This window comes from Theobroma cacao, chromosome 1 (assembly GCF_000208745.1).
Source record: "Theobroma cacao cultivar B97-61/B2 chromosome 1, Criollo_cocoa_genome_V2, whole genome shotgun sequence".
NCBI classification, from domain to species: domain Eukaryota; kingdom Viridiplantae; phylum Streptophyta; class Magnoliopsida; order Malvales; family Malvaceae; genus Theobroma; species Theobroma cacao.
Window position 1 is genome coordinate 30411074 of NC_030850.1, and position 15434 is coordinate 30426507.

A 15434-nucleotide genomic window follows, 5' to 3' on the forward strand; every position below is an offset into this window, starting at 1 on the left:
ATTGTATGATTTAGAAAATATAAATTGGTATTTTGATCATTTAATACTCAAAAGTGCTTTTGACAATGGCAAAGTATTATTGTTAATTTAAAATAAATGGCAGACATTAATTTGAAAATTAAATGGACCAAAAATTTTTTTTAACATTGCAAATGCAATGTCACAAGAGTCCTTATTTTACAACTAGTCAAGTTGGCAGATACGTACAGCAATTACTGTCTAGTTTTACGGTGTTGTTACGAAGAAAAAAAAATCAAGTTAAGAAAAACACATTTGAAATATGTTATGAGAAATTATTGTGAAAAGTTATAATTTTGAGATTTATGAGTGTTTAATATTATTGTGAATATTTACACTCGAGTATTTGACTCATTAATTGATATATTAACTTTTTATTTAAAAAGTAAAGTTCAAATTTTGTTTAATTAAAAAACATTACTGTGAAAATTAAAATGTTTAAAAAATGACATGATATTGAAGAATTATCAAATGCAGTATCACAGGGAATAATAATGTTGTGCTCATAATCAGGTGAGACTGAAACGCCTTGACATCATGCTTGGTTACAACACAAGCAAGCCAATTTTGCACATTATCTAACTGAGATGCACAATTTTAAATTATCAAACTGAGGATCATGCTTTGTCTCTTTTTCATGAAATGATCATAAATGGCCATACTTGGGAGTTAGGATGCTTATAATTCCAGTAAACAAAAACAAAAAGTTTATACATGGTGAAAGTAGAGCCTAGAAGAGGAAATAATTCCCAGACTGGAACTGTAGTTTGGATTAGTTGTGTCCAGTGCCATATTCCTCACTTGACCCTTTACAAATGATTTGGTCATTACCTCATCCTAAAATTAGTGCCACTTTGTTTACCAGAATAACCAGACATGATTTTAAGTAATTCTAAATGGTCACTGTCTAGTCAAGAAGAGATGTCTCTTGTTGTTTTCACCTTTGATAGTCATTTTAATCATACATAAGTTCCCATGCCAATTACTAACACAAGTTCTTTCTAATGAAATCATAGTATGTCAAGGACTTAAACAAGTAAAATTCAACAGAAGATGTCTCCAATGCGACCCATAGCCTGTGAATCAGAAGATATAATGTTGATTGTCCCCATGTCATGCAATATGTCTTCTGCAGCAATTGTTTCAGCCCTAATCCTTGATTCAGCAAAAGCTACATCTTCCAGAATATCCTTGTCAAGGTGATGGCAAACCATCTGCTAAGGTAGGAATGCATGAGAACTGGTGAGGAAAAATCCTGTAGATATAATACTTTTATCTTCTCATACCAGTATGTCAAGATGTTCATCTATAGTATTGGAAGTATAAGGGCGTGTTGGATTTGTTGATGAGGGGAGGACATTTTTAACGCTGCATACTTTGATGATATCTGGAGCATGACCACCACCAGCACCTTCACTGCTCAAAATTATATCAATCATGAAAATCAAGGAGCTAAACCTGATCGGTTAACCAAAAAAATTAAGAGACAACAGAAATCTATCGTGATCTGAAACAAGAGAAAGATATTCATGCTCAATGAACTCATAAAAGTAACAACTCTGGACTTCTTAAGGCCCCTTTCACAAGGCATCCCAAAGAGCCCTAGTGAAATTAGTAATTCAGAGTTATCTCTTTATATGTCTGATTTCTACTAATTAGTCAAGTTATTAATTAAAACTCAAAGAAAAATTGGAAGAAAAAAAAAGCAAAAGTAAGCCCATGCTTCATTTCTAGTTGAAAAAGGTTTTTTGGGGAGTTTATTTTGGGGTGGGGGTGGCAGACATGCAGTTTATACCTGTCATAAGTATGAATAGTTCTTTCTTTAAATGCAGCAATTGTATGTTCCACAAATCCAGATTCATTCAAGGTGTCGGTATGTATATTAACCTGCAAAAATCAATAGATATACTGGAGGCTGGTATGGTTAAAAATATAAAATTATAAAAGAATTTGTAAAGCTCACAAGAATTTCTCATTCTTTTTCTCTGACCTGGACATCCAATTGTTCTGCAACAGTCAAGCAATTGTCTATTGCATCAGGAGTAGTCCCCCAGTCCTCATGCAACTTCAATCCCATAGCTTTAGCCTTGATTATTTCATGTAGTTCATCAGGTTTGGAACCATTCCCCTAAGTGGAAAAACAAAATTGAGGGAAAGTGAGGTACTTTCAAAAATTAGAAATTCTAACCATCCAGTGTAAGCTAGACAAGGAAAAAGATAGGTCCATCCTTCAGCTAAAGCATAGATAAACACAAAGATGACAAAAACATTAAGCAAAAAATTTAAGCATACCTTTCCTGTGAAGCCAAAATTTAGAGGCAAGTCATCAGTGGACTGCAGCATCAATTTCATCTGCAATGGTGCTGGTGTAAAAGTAGTTGCACATGTCCCTTCAGCAGGTCCAGTTCCACCTCCTACTAATGTTGTGTAGCCCAAATAAATTTGGAAGTTTCAGGATATAATTACTAAAGATGTATGATTCTATTGTACAAGTTTTCTCAATGTTATGTTCATAAACTTTTTACGTACATGCATTTCCAAATTCACACATACAAGTTTTCTTGATGTTATGTTCATAAACCTTTTACATACATGCATTTCCAAATTCACACGTGTGTCTTATATAATCTCTACATTGTCCTGGAAAATTTATGGTTATGCAGCATATTTTCAACCGTTAAGAGGAAAATTTTGGACTATGTCCTTACCTTAGTATATTAAACGGAAAACACCAATATGCTACCCAAGATTGGTGGAATTGGTGGCAAAAAACCAGAAGAATTTGAATGGTACAAAGAGTGTCTGACAGAAAATAAAACTAACTGGAATGAAATCAGGTATGGCTACCAATGCTTGTAAAGAAAGGATGTTTTTAAGTATTAGCTACAATTAACAATATAAGAATCAACTTCCAATCTAATCAACATGCTACTCCACCTAGCAAGATCTGTTTGAGCAAAGGTAATGGAAAGTCTATGGCATTCACATTTATTTATTTATTGGGATGGATGAATTATGACATTCACATTTCACATGGTTCCTTTAGAATGCTTTGAAACAAACCAAATCAATCAAATAGATCTAAAGGGTTTCTCGATGTCTCATTTCAAGGAATACAATCTGCTGTCCCTTCTATATTCAAATATGTAAAAGTGTGTATTACCCATACCCTGTGGCTCAAACTGTGAGATATGTGTGTATTCAGTAACTTTAATCAATTCTTGCACAGCTGAGATATGAGTGTATAATTTTCTTTTAATACTATAGTTACTCCTGGAAAATTTATATGGTCTAGTCTTTTCTTTCCAATACTCTCAAACATTGAGAAAAGGATGGTAAGGGACTGTAAGACCATCCAACCAGAGCAAGGTCCTTAAACTGGGGATCTAGAGGTGGTGCTAACCTTCAATGATGCCAACAGAGTTCCATTGGCATATGGAAGCAGAAGACTTCTCCATTGAACTAGCTAATGACAGGGTACAATGAGGGAATACTTGTCAAAGAAAAACATATATATTCCAGAGGTCTAATGCAGAAAGCAACATGGTATATAGAATCTCCAATACACAAAGGTGAGATGGTATAAGCTAATCATTGTGTGCCTTTACTTCTCTCTCTACCTTGAACACACACAAGCATATAAAGTATATGTGTGGTTTGTGTGTGTGCATGTTTCATCAGCATCTTTTACCTAAAGTATACCAGACAGTGTAGCTTACGACTTGATATTGCTTCATGAACCAGCTGAGGGCATATGAAGTGCACATGACAGTCTATACCTGCAGTTACAATCAATCCTTCCCGGCAAGAACCTCAGTGTTAACCTGAGAGTTGAGAAGGTCTAAATATCATCCATTAATACTACAGCCAATTATACCTTGGGTACTGCTTTAACACGAAAGAACTTACACCGATGATCATACTAGGGAAAACACCATCTATGGCATCTGGATTGCCTGCTTTCCCAAGTGCAACAATAAGGCCATTTTTAATACCAATATCTGCCTTAAAAATATGAGTGTAATCAATGATTACAGCATTTGTTATAACAATATCTGAAGATTCAGTTGGTGGATGCCTACATGATTGACCCATGCCATCTCTTATAACTTTTCCACCCCAGAAGACACATTCATCACTGTATACAGCAAAATCTCTTTCTATTTCAGTATACAAGTTTGTATCACCTAGCTGAATTTTGTCACCAGTAGTAGGGCCATACATGTTAGCATGTCCCTCACAAGAAATTATTGTGCTGAAAGCAGAACCTTCTCCGGTGACACCTTCACAGCAAAATAAGTCAAGTCAAGGCATCAATACTTTCCTATTCAATTACTTAAGTAGACAAGACTTACTAAGCAAGAAATCCTTTCGATGACATGAACCGGAACTAAAACAGAGAGCACTAATTCTAGCCAAAGTTGTAAACCTAGCATTTGCATCTTTCAGACTCCCATAACCTTCTCTCTTTATGGTTTCCATCACTATTTTGACATTGGCATCATCAACAGGACCATCAACAATACCATTTCCTCCTCTGATCACTTTCCTACCGCCAATGCTGACAAGCACAACAGTTTTACATTCTCCAGGCTGGCAAAGGGAAACATGTTTCAGTCAAAGAATACATTGGTTTAAATCAAGAGCTGATCCTGATTTAGCCCATGAATATTCCAAATAAACAATTATTTTAGTTCATTTGATAAAAGTTTATGCATGAATTCTTATCCTAATGCTATATCTGCTAATGTGATAATAACACTTAGAACAACCATCCTATAATTATATTATGCTACCTTCCAAATTCTTACCATTCGATTTTCAAGTAAAGAAATCTTTAGTTAAAGAACTTTTGTCATTATAAATTTTGAGGCTTCCTCCAAAACCACAATGTCTGCCAGCACAGTTTCATACTGCCAACTTATTAAAACACATCAGAACCTTCTCTACATCATTGATTTCTCTAACAGCATCTACTATCTCTTACCAATTCTGGTGCAAAATGGCAATTCCTAATTAAATCATGATAAGAACCACTGCTTTTGAAAAATAACATGTGAGTATCGCTGTTAATTTTTGCTAGAAAGAGATTAATCTACACAGGATGATCAATTAATAACTGTTAATTGCAATTAATGGATGAATCAAACAACAAGCTTATCACCAGAGGAAGGTTAAAATGCTCAACCTCAAATCTTTTAGCTGTTCCTGCTGGTATATTTAAGCGCCTTCCATATGCTTTCCTACGATAAAAAACGAAGGAGGGGTCCACCTCAATAAAGTGATAATGGCTTCCGACCAGAAAAACTGCTGAATGATTAACACAAGAACCAAAATCAATTCTTCCTCAGAAAAGTAGTAAAGAAATGTTGGTTCACTTGACCATTTTATTTATATGGTAACTATAAAGAATTTTACGACATTGTTTGATACACATTGATAGAATGGTTCATAAAACAAAAGAACTGAAAAGTTTGCCACTAGTCCAAATCAACAAGAAAAATAAATCATATGAATCAGCGTAGATAAGTTTGGACCACCTGAATTGGCCTGTCTCCAGTGTTAGTCACTTTGAGACTTAACTGCTTTCCTTCCATGATCAAGTGTAATAGTCCCACCTTTGAAGATCACGTCACCAGGAATTGTTTTATCTTCCATTTCAAGAAATTTCTCAGGGAAGACACTGCATATCAATGTTCTGTTAGTTCCCATTGGACTTTTGATATGGTACAAGCATATCAAGCCAGTAAGAGGTGCAAGTAAGCTGCATAATCTACTAAAATCTTCAAGTATAGTAATACCTAAGACTTGATTACTATATATATACTGGCAGATTTCAAAAAGTCCGGTAGATGGGAACCAAAAAGAAAAGAGAAAAAAATAATTGTATATTGAGATGAATGTACTTCGAGCTTGAGCCCTGTTCTTTAATCTGAGGTCAAGCATGCTAAACATCTTTGTGATAAATCACTCTGCTAAGGAAGATATTTTCATAATAACAGAAATTATGGTACCCATATTCCCAGAGGAAGTATTTCCAAAAATATGACCTAAGGTAAACCTTTACCCGGTAGAAAAGAACAATGTAAACCAAGCTCCAGATTTCCATTTTCACTAGCAATTGCATCGTGAATAGTGATTAACATTGTCCCTTCAACCTACATTAAAATTACTATCAGTTCATGGAGCTGCTGATTTTGACTGAAAAAGAGTTCTAGGAAATAAGCTGAGGAAGTCCAGCAATGATGCTCCATGCACTCTATTTCAAGCGTTTCAAAACATTCATTGTAGGGTTGAAAAGAACAAACAAGGTATAACATATGAATCAATGTATAGCCTTAGAACTGCTGAGGTTAACAAGCAAGTAGAAATATTATTCAGAAGTAAAGATAGAAGCACCAAATAAGAGCTACCTCGTTTCCGATAAAAAAATGTCATAATAACAAACAGATGAATTCAAACTCCACCCGCTGCGCTTTCTTATACACAAACTGCAGAGATAATCACTAGCCAAGCTGCAAATTCTTTCAGGAATAAGGATATACACCAATTTTATGAATTGAAAAGGAAAATTTGATGTCAGCTATGAGTAGTGAAGCATAATATCTGAACAGAATCCAATAAATGTCGAACAGCCGGAAGGTCTTGCCTCCTGCTTAAACTTTATTTATTATTACTATCTCTTTAAAGCACACTATCGAACAAAGCTTCCTATAATAAAGAAAGAAAACATGATAAATGTTCATACCTTCCTAAAAGTCGTTGCCCAATGTTCATCAATTCTGCCACATTCTTGTCACCATCACGAACGAACTCCAGAATCTAAAGGAAATCATATGAAAAGGGATATGGAAGCTCTTTTTTTTTTTTTTCAACCATATTTTAAATGCTTTATATATCCTCACTTCCTACCCAAACCCCTTAAAAAGAAAACGAGAAGGAAAACTTGTGCACAGCAATTACAGGCCTGTAACTTATCTCAGGGACCAATAACTCGATTTTATGTAGAATTTCCAATGAAGTCTATGTAGAGACATTAAACTAAATATCCTGATGCATGTCATTATCAATTGCATAACAACACACATAATTTTGTTATTCAAAAAAAAAAACATAGCAAACGCGGTCGGGTATATAATTAATCAGGGAGAAAGCTCAACAGAATATAAGAATGAATGAACAGCTTCAGTATAATTGAGCCTAAGCCCACGTGCTAGACGCTGCAGGGCAAGGTACCCTGCGTTATGAAGGCCCAGCTTCTCCACTCCTCTTGGGGTTAGTCTCGTTCGTCTTTTAGTTCTGTAACACTTCTTTCTTTCAAAGTCAGTACCCACCACCGGTCCTCCCCTCCACCACCAACGCTCCTACTAATCACCATAATCATTTGAAAAAAGTCAAAAATCTTGCTTTGGGAGTTGGACCTGTGCTCAAACTGATTGCCACCAGATGATGATGAAATAAGAGACAGAGAGTGGCAGCCGGAACTTTTAGCTTAGAACGCGTCGCTGGAATTTGGAGCCATGCCCAGATTGGTGGTTTCTATTGCAATTTTAGCTTAAAAATAAGGTTAGATTTAAATGATAACAGAGAGGATTAACCTCAAACTCAACGAGATACCTAAATGCTAAGAATTTATCAAAATAAAATCTTAATATTGGGCTCGATAGGACGAGGCAGAGGAGGCTTGTTTTTCCATTTGCATTTCTGTTAGCAATAAGAAACATTATCTCAATTTAAAATTTTAAACTGATGAGTCCTAATAGGTTTGTCGTGGTACGTGCTGAGGTAAGCAGAGACTGTAACTAAGATCTGAGCTTTGGTAATAATAATAACAAAAAAAAACACACAATTTGCTGTTTAAATTGGGAAATTAGACTTTAATTATCAATACCACCATTAAAGATTCTGTTTAAAGGTCCATTAGTTTAGATGTTGGTTCTTGAATCTTGATCCATTAGCTTAGATCGTTAATAGATTTAAGTATGGATTAGTTGCTAATATTAACTGATTTCTTTCTGTAAAGTATGGATCAGTCAAAAAGAAAAGCAGTTAAGATTAGCACACGTTTGTCTGAGATTCTCTCCATCCACTTGAATCTAGCCAGAAGGAGGCTAATGCCAAGAAAAATATTACTCTAATTTATTACGAAAGCTACAAGGATATAGATTGATTAGATGTTTAATTACCTAATCTACTTTAATATATAAAATCAAATCTTCTAATAATAATAAAAGAAATAGTCCTGCATAGATGACCGGTTCTACTTAACAGTAACATATTTTTCTTTAATAAAAGTAGACAAAATAAATTAAAAATGATTGATTTGAGTATTTTAAAAGACACAACGAAAAATCAATCAATGATTGATATATGTATATATTTTATTAATAAGTCTGGATTGAAATCTCATTTTTTTTTTCAAATAAAACAAATAAAAAAGAATGTATTTTAGAAGATAAATGTTACTATTAATTTAGGACAAAAAAAATTGTAAGGGGATTTTTTCCCCTTTTGCAAGCTTTCAAAATAATAGCTTTGCCACAAAGTAAAATTTTGAAATTTACTTAATATTATGAATGAAATATAATGTTAAGCAATACTTTATTCTTAATTCATTTTTATATACTTTAAAAGTTAAGAGTAGTTTGAGTGAGTTCTTAATTGAAGCTTTGATAATATATTTTTGCAGCAACCATTGCCAGCATTATATTTTTTAATTAAAAAAAAAAAAGAAGCCACGTAGTGGTGTAAGCACATTTTTAGGAATTCAAATTCAGAAATAGATCTCCATAACACAATCATAAATAGATGTTCAATTTATAGCAGTAAAATTGTGAGAAGTCCATAAATTAGTTTATAGTTTACATTTTTAGGTCTATTTTACAACATTCTCTGTATCGTATTTGATCACACCACTTGTCATGTGTTTTGTCATGTCGCATTACTTGTTATGTCATATTACTTGTTTCGTCACGTTTATTTTTTATATAGTGTTTTGTTATATCATTATGTCATGCGATTCCAAAATTTAATTTATTTTAATTTTTAAACTCAAATTGACATGTGTAATATCCTCTTGAGTTTGAGAGGAAATGTTAAAGATAATTATAAAATTGTTTAGTTCGAGTTATTATAACATACTATTAGTTAGATTACAATATTTTGTTAAAGTTATACTACAAACTATTCATAAGATTAAAATTAATCCTTTATATATATATATATAAATTTAATAAATAATTTAACTTTTTAAATTTTATATTATATAAAATTTTCTCTTCTTCTAACACCTATTTTTTAAGAAATCATGATTTATACTTTATAATATATATCACAGGATGACTTGTTACGTTATCAAGTTCTCATTAGAAAATTTAAACTGAGACGACAAAAGTATACATTTGTATATAATCCAATGTACACTTTGTCCAGTACAACACATTTGACCTTAAAACAAAAGTATGGACTTCATATCCATATCCCTAAACTAAACATCAGGTGTTTATTACAAGGGCGGAGGGTCATATGGCTATAGGGGGCTACGATCTCTCTAAAATTTTTGAAAAATTTTAGTTACTATATACATTTTTTTTTAATGACTATGGAGAGTAGTATATTTATGAGAGCTGAGCCCTTCAAAATTTTTTAAATTATTTATTTATTATATATATTTTAATATTTTTTAAAATAATTTTTATTTTATAATTAATATACATAAAAAATAATAAAATGACCCCACAAATTTAATCAACTTTATCTTAATTTTTAAATTTGCTCACATATTTTTTTCTTTCTTTTTTTTGTATTTTTACTTTACTCTATTTTATGTAACTCACCATTAAAATACATTTTATTTTTAAAAAGATATTTATGAGTTTGTGAGTTTGGATAAAACCCACTTACCACTATTGTGTGAAATTAAAAAAATTAAAATTTTATTTATCTTCTCCTTTCTATTTATATTATTTAACTATTTATATATTTAATTATTATATAAAATCTTATATATCGTATTTAATTAGTTATATTTTATATTTTATATATATTATATTTTATAAATTCAAAAAATATCGTTGAACATAACTTTTTTGTGAGTTTTTTTTTTATTCTTTTTGATTTACATGTTAGATAAAATTCTTACTTATTATGAATCTTTTAATTCTTGTTTAAATGTAGAGTAATAATTTAAAAAAAAATTATTTTTATTTTTCTTCGTCTTTAATTCCTAATAAAATTGGCTAACTTGGTCTCTGGTTTATTACGTGGTTAGGACCACCTTTGTCCACTGAAATTCGGGAAACCAACTAGAACCAAAAATCCAAAGCAATAGTAAGAAACAACAACCGGTGACTCTAGCTTGGCTGAAATTTAGTAATTAGGAAAGCTTTTGTGTTATTCTTTGAATCTAAATGGGCAGGTAAGTATAACCTTGTTATTGAAAGTGATTCAACAAACGGAGTCAAATGGGTGAACGAGCCAAATTCTGCTCCATGGAGATTTAAGAAGTGAATGCTTCAAATTGAGGCGCTTAAAAGAACAGTGAATGACTGGAAGATTAAACACATATTCAGGGAAGGAAACAATGATGCTGATACATTGGCTAAAGAGGGTGTGAATAGGGAAGTAGACTTAGTGGAGATCAATAATCATGTGGATGCGTAGAGTGGCTGGAGGTAATCACAGAATGTTCTTGATTTTTGGATGGCAGACTGGTTCCAAGACCTCCATGCTGTGCAGTTCCTTCAGGTTTCTCTGTGTTTTTTCTGGTTCCATTACCCCTTGTTGGCTTTTGTATAGATTGAGATTTTGCAGCTCTCCTGTTGTTCTCACAAGTAATCAGATGAGATTGGAACAGGTTGTTTCTATGAAGTGATAGTGATAGAACTTGGCTCTTTTTTCTGCTCTGTTTTTGTGGGGTAGATTGTAAAGTTCTCTTTTGAGTGCATCTCCTGCGTTTCAAAAAAAAAAGAGACAGCAACGTGACATTTGGTTCCACCTGGGAATCATTTCCCCACGTGCGAGCAACAAACTTTCAAGTTTCCATATGTTAAAGTGGGAAAGTTAGTTTGAGAGCTGAGGGAAATTGCTAGGAATGGCAGATGAATACATTGTCATCATTAACCAGCTCTGATCCTTCCCTACTTTTACCCAAACAACACCTCAATTGTACCTAAATGAATACGAATTGCATGAGATCTCCCTGAAACTCAGTTCTCCGAAAACCACTATTCAGCCCTGCAGTCGGTATCATTAAGTCCCGTAAAGGGGTTTGTTAAATTTAAATGAATTGAATAATATGTTAGGTCCGCTTATTCTCTTGACTCCGCATGAAAACAAATCACGTTGGGAATTAGTATTTTATTTGTAAAAAGATTACGTCCATATCAATTTGTCCGATGTTTCATTGGTCGTGATGACCCACATCATTCTTTTGAACATAATTTAGACAAATTTATTTATTAATGTTACTTTAAACTTGAACAAGGACATCTATAAAAACAGGAAACAGTGACCCCATTCACTGGGAAACAACTGCCAACTTTCGATTGGGAGTTTGCACCTTCTCATACATACAAACTCCAGCACAAAACACTGGGAGAGACACGATCGAGCAGCAACAAATGGGTAGGAAACCTTGTTGTTCCAAAGAGGAGGGACTGAATAGAGGAGCGTGGACAGCCACTGAAGACAAAATCCTCACTGATTACATCAAGGCTCGCGGTGAAGGAAAATGGAGAAGCATTCCTAAAGCAGCTGGTAAGTAGAGATCAGTTGGGAGGCAATTGGTAGAATAATATAAGTGGATCATATAGATAGTGATAGGGGTGTGAAGAAGCAACATTAATGTCATGCAGGTTTAAAGAGATGTGAGAAGAGTTGCAGACTTCGTTGGCTGAACTATTTGAGACCTGGCATCAAGAGAGGCAACATTACACGTGATGAAGAAGATCTCATCATCAGACTCCACAAACTCTTAGGGAACAGGTCTTTTCTTTCTCTATTTTCATTTAGCTCTTCAATGTTTACATAAAATGATCTGTAACAAATATATATATAACGGGGTTTGCTGATTTGAGCTTTGTAGATGGTCTCTGATAGCCGGGAGACTTCCGGGGCGAACAGATAATGAAATCAAGAATTATTGGAACACCGTTTTATCAAAGAGGGCGCAAGTGAAAAAATTCGATCATACCAATAAAGATGAAACGAAACAAAGATTCATCAGCTGGTCCAAGAAGGCGCCAACAAGTTCTGGTGTTATCCAAGCTAAGGCTGGACGTTGCACCAAAGTCTTTACCACCCCTCAACAGCAAGTAATTGGAAGAGGTGAAAACAATAATATTGCCCGTACAGCTCCATCCACCGACGCCAAGTTCGTGCACGAAACTGCTGTAGAATCTGGATTCAGTGATGGGTCATTTACATTGCTGTCGTCCAAGGAAGAAAATCCTTCTATATCAAAGTTCGCTATGGATTTTGACATTGGGGACATCAACATTTCAGAAGCTCTTGCTTCTGACTTTGCACAGCTTGGTGACTTTGAATTGCGTGATATAAACTCTGTGATATATGAATACGGGACAAACGATTGCGGTCAAGCACTTTTGTCAGCGGAGGGAATGGTGGGAAATTGGAGCGGCAATGATTGCGTTGAAGCTAACTTGGATTCAGATTTTGGATTTTTGGCTGCTTTTCTTGGGTCCGCTGAACTCTGAAGACTTAACGATCTGATTACATTGTTGGCAATTCAAATTGGATTTTGTTTTGGTTAGATATTGCACTTGACACGTTTTTATCGTTCGTCTATTTTGGTACAATTCAATAATGTCCTGAGAAGCACATTCCGTCCAGCTTTTTCACGCATGTAGAAATAACATCATTGCACCAAAAAAGAAGAATCTTTAGCCAAAGGACAAATAAAAAAATGACAAAAAAGTTTTAGCTAATTAAATTACCAAGGATTGGGCACAACAATCTGCTCAGTTAGATAGCAACAGTGTTTAACTGAGCAAACACCATAACTCTTCTTCGACAGTGATAAATAGTTTGTGCGAGATCGATGACCATATTTTGCTGTTCATTTCTAAATGGAGTTGTACACAAAAAGAATAAAAAGCGGTTAATTATAGGTCGGCAGGTGGTTCTCACACCTCAGAACAACGGAAGGGCGAGGGGTATAGCCGTATAGGAAGTATAACTACAGGACAAATTCTGAGGTTATCATGTTCTAGAAAGTTGGGTCGTATGACCTTATACCATGATGCTGCTGCTAGGGGCATAATTATCTATGGCAGTTTAACTCGAAGGTTTTGTTCTGCTGATTTTGCATTACATTCTTTTCAACCGTGGATGAGGAGCATTGTCGTTAGGAACCCTCCTCCAGGGTGTCAGCTTGGGTTTTTTTTTTTTGGGGACAATTATGAATATGCTTTTATTAAGCTTTGTGGAAGAAGAAAATTCCAAACATATCAAGGCAAATGTACAAGCCTTAGCATGCTCAATAGGCAGGTAGATACCGCCATACAGAAAAAACCAAACTGAAATAAAGAAACAAGAAACAAAACAGAAATTGCGTTGCAAATGAAGACAAACTCAGCAACACCATTAAATAAAATTAGCAGAACTGAAATCAAAACCTACATCAACAACCAGCAGCAGACCCGCGCAGATTTACGAAAACATCAACCAACCACATAACTTCAGACAAAATGATATGAATCAGCAATTATAACCTCCCATAAAACAAAGCCATCACCCTAAAAAATTAAGCCAGCACATCAAAGTTAAAAAAACGACATATACTATGGAGCATCATCAAATCATTTTTTCTGCTTACCCTTGATCTAGCGAAATTATCGGCAATATCATTTGCTGACCTACTGGTATGCTGAATTTCCAAATTTTTCACTCCTTTCTTTAAGCGAATAAGCTGAAGTACACCTTTTCGTAGCCTCCAAGGGGCAATGAGGGTGTCAGCTTTGTTAATGAAAACCTGAACCACATGTTTATTAAATAATCATTCCAAGTGATTTATGGTACGGTTTAAACTGCTGGCTAATGAATGTTTTTTTTCTCAAACAAAATTCATTTTATTAGTCTGAAATTAGCTACAAAAACCTCACGGTTCAAATCCTTGAATAGGAACAAAATTCACCTAGAGTGCCTAAAGAAACTCCAGCTAGCAGGGGAAAAAAGCCACTGGAACAGGCAGGGGGCAACACGTCCCTCCCACAAAATATTTACAGTAGCATCCAAGTTTAAGAATTTACAACCAAAACCAACCAATACGAGCTTCCCAAAAGAGAGAATCGAAGAATAAGCAGTAGAGTGCGAAGAGGAACATCAGAAAATAACTGTTCAGTAAGGCAAAAAGCCGCAAAACCTTATGCCCAGCAAACATAGTGTGGTTAGACAGGAGAGCAGCGGGATGAATCAGCAAGGCATCGGAGATAAGAAGTGGAGTCTCCATGAAAACAACAAACAGCTTTAACAGTCCGCATTGTATCGCCCATCACCAGCAGGCGCAAAACATACTCGTTCGGTCCACTCCCATATTTGTTAGAGACTGCAAATTAGTAGTTAACTTCCCGATAATTATCTGTCTAAAGGTGACGATTTCAATTACTCAATATCAGAAATTACCCTTCACAAAACCCATGACCTGTTAGATATCCAAAAAAGAGCAAGACTGGAATCTGATTCAATCACCAAAGATTTTAAACTATACCATGAAAAAGAAGCAAAAAAATGAAGAATAGTTTTAGTTACAAGTACTTCAGCATGATTAGAGTCAACAACGCCTACGGGACCAAAGAAAAGATCCACAAGGTTACTCGTACTGAGTTGCAAAAAAAAAAAGAAGTTAGTCTTACTATCCGTGAAAACACCTCCCCATCTCGCAGGTCCTGATTTCTTCAGTGGATGCCATTCACGTTAAATTTTAACTCAGTATCTTTAGGAGGACCATACAAACTCTCCCCTAGGCTACTTTGTTATTTGTTGTCTTGTTTGTTAGCATCTTAGGCATAGACCACCAACCGAATGAATTGTTTATGCAGTTCACTTGTATTCACTAGCCGATGTGGATCCACAAAAATTAACTAATGTCTTTGATCCGAAGACCAATGCTTCTTTACTTGCCAATGAGAAATATAATCGCAATTAGAGGGTGGCTTTAGAAAAGAGGAAAATCATCCAGGAGGCAGGGAGTGATATGAAGATATTCAAGCTGGCAGATAGGTGTAGACACCTAAATAAAAAAAAATTAAAATTAAATTAAATTAAATTAAATTAAATTAATTAAATAAATAATAATTTAAAAAAAAAATGGGGATGGCTGGGCGTACGCCCAGCCATCCCTTCGCCATCCCATCCCCCACCCACTACGCGGGATGGGGGTTCTGGCCACCAACTCC

At 34.6% G+C, this 15434-nt stretch overlaps 1 protein-coding gene and 1 pseudogene across 1 annotated transcript; one reads left to right on the plus strand and one right to left on the minus strand.

Moving 5' to 3' along the window:
* Window positions 709–7727, minus strand: LOC18613452 (annotated as a pseudogene).
* On the plus strand, window positions 11561–12765 carry LOC18613453 (transcription factor TT2). Its single transcript, XM_018120823.1, has 3 exons — window positions 11561–11775; window positions 11874–12003; window positions 12104–12765. The coding sequence occupies exons 1-3, from the start codon at window positions 11640–11642 to the stop codon at window positions 12732–12734; spliced, it is 897 nt and encodes a 298-aa protein (XP_017976312.1). The 5' UTR covers window positions 11561–11639; the 3' UTR covers window positions 12735–12765.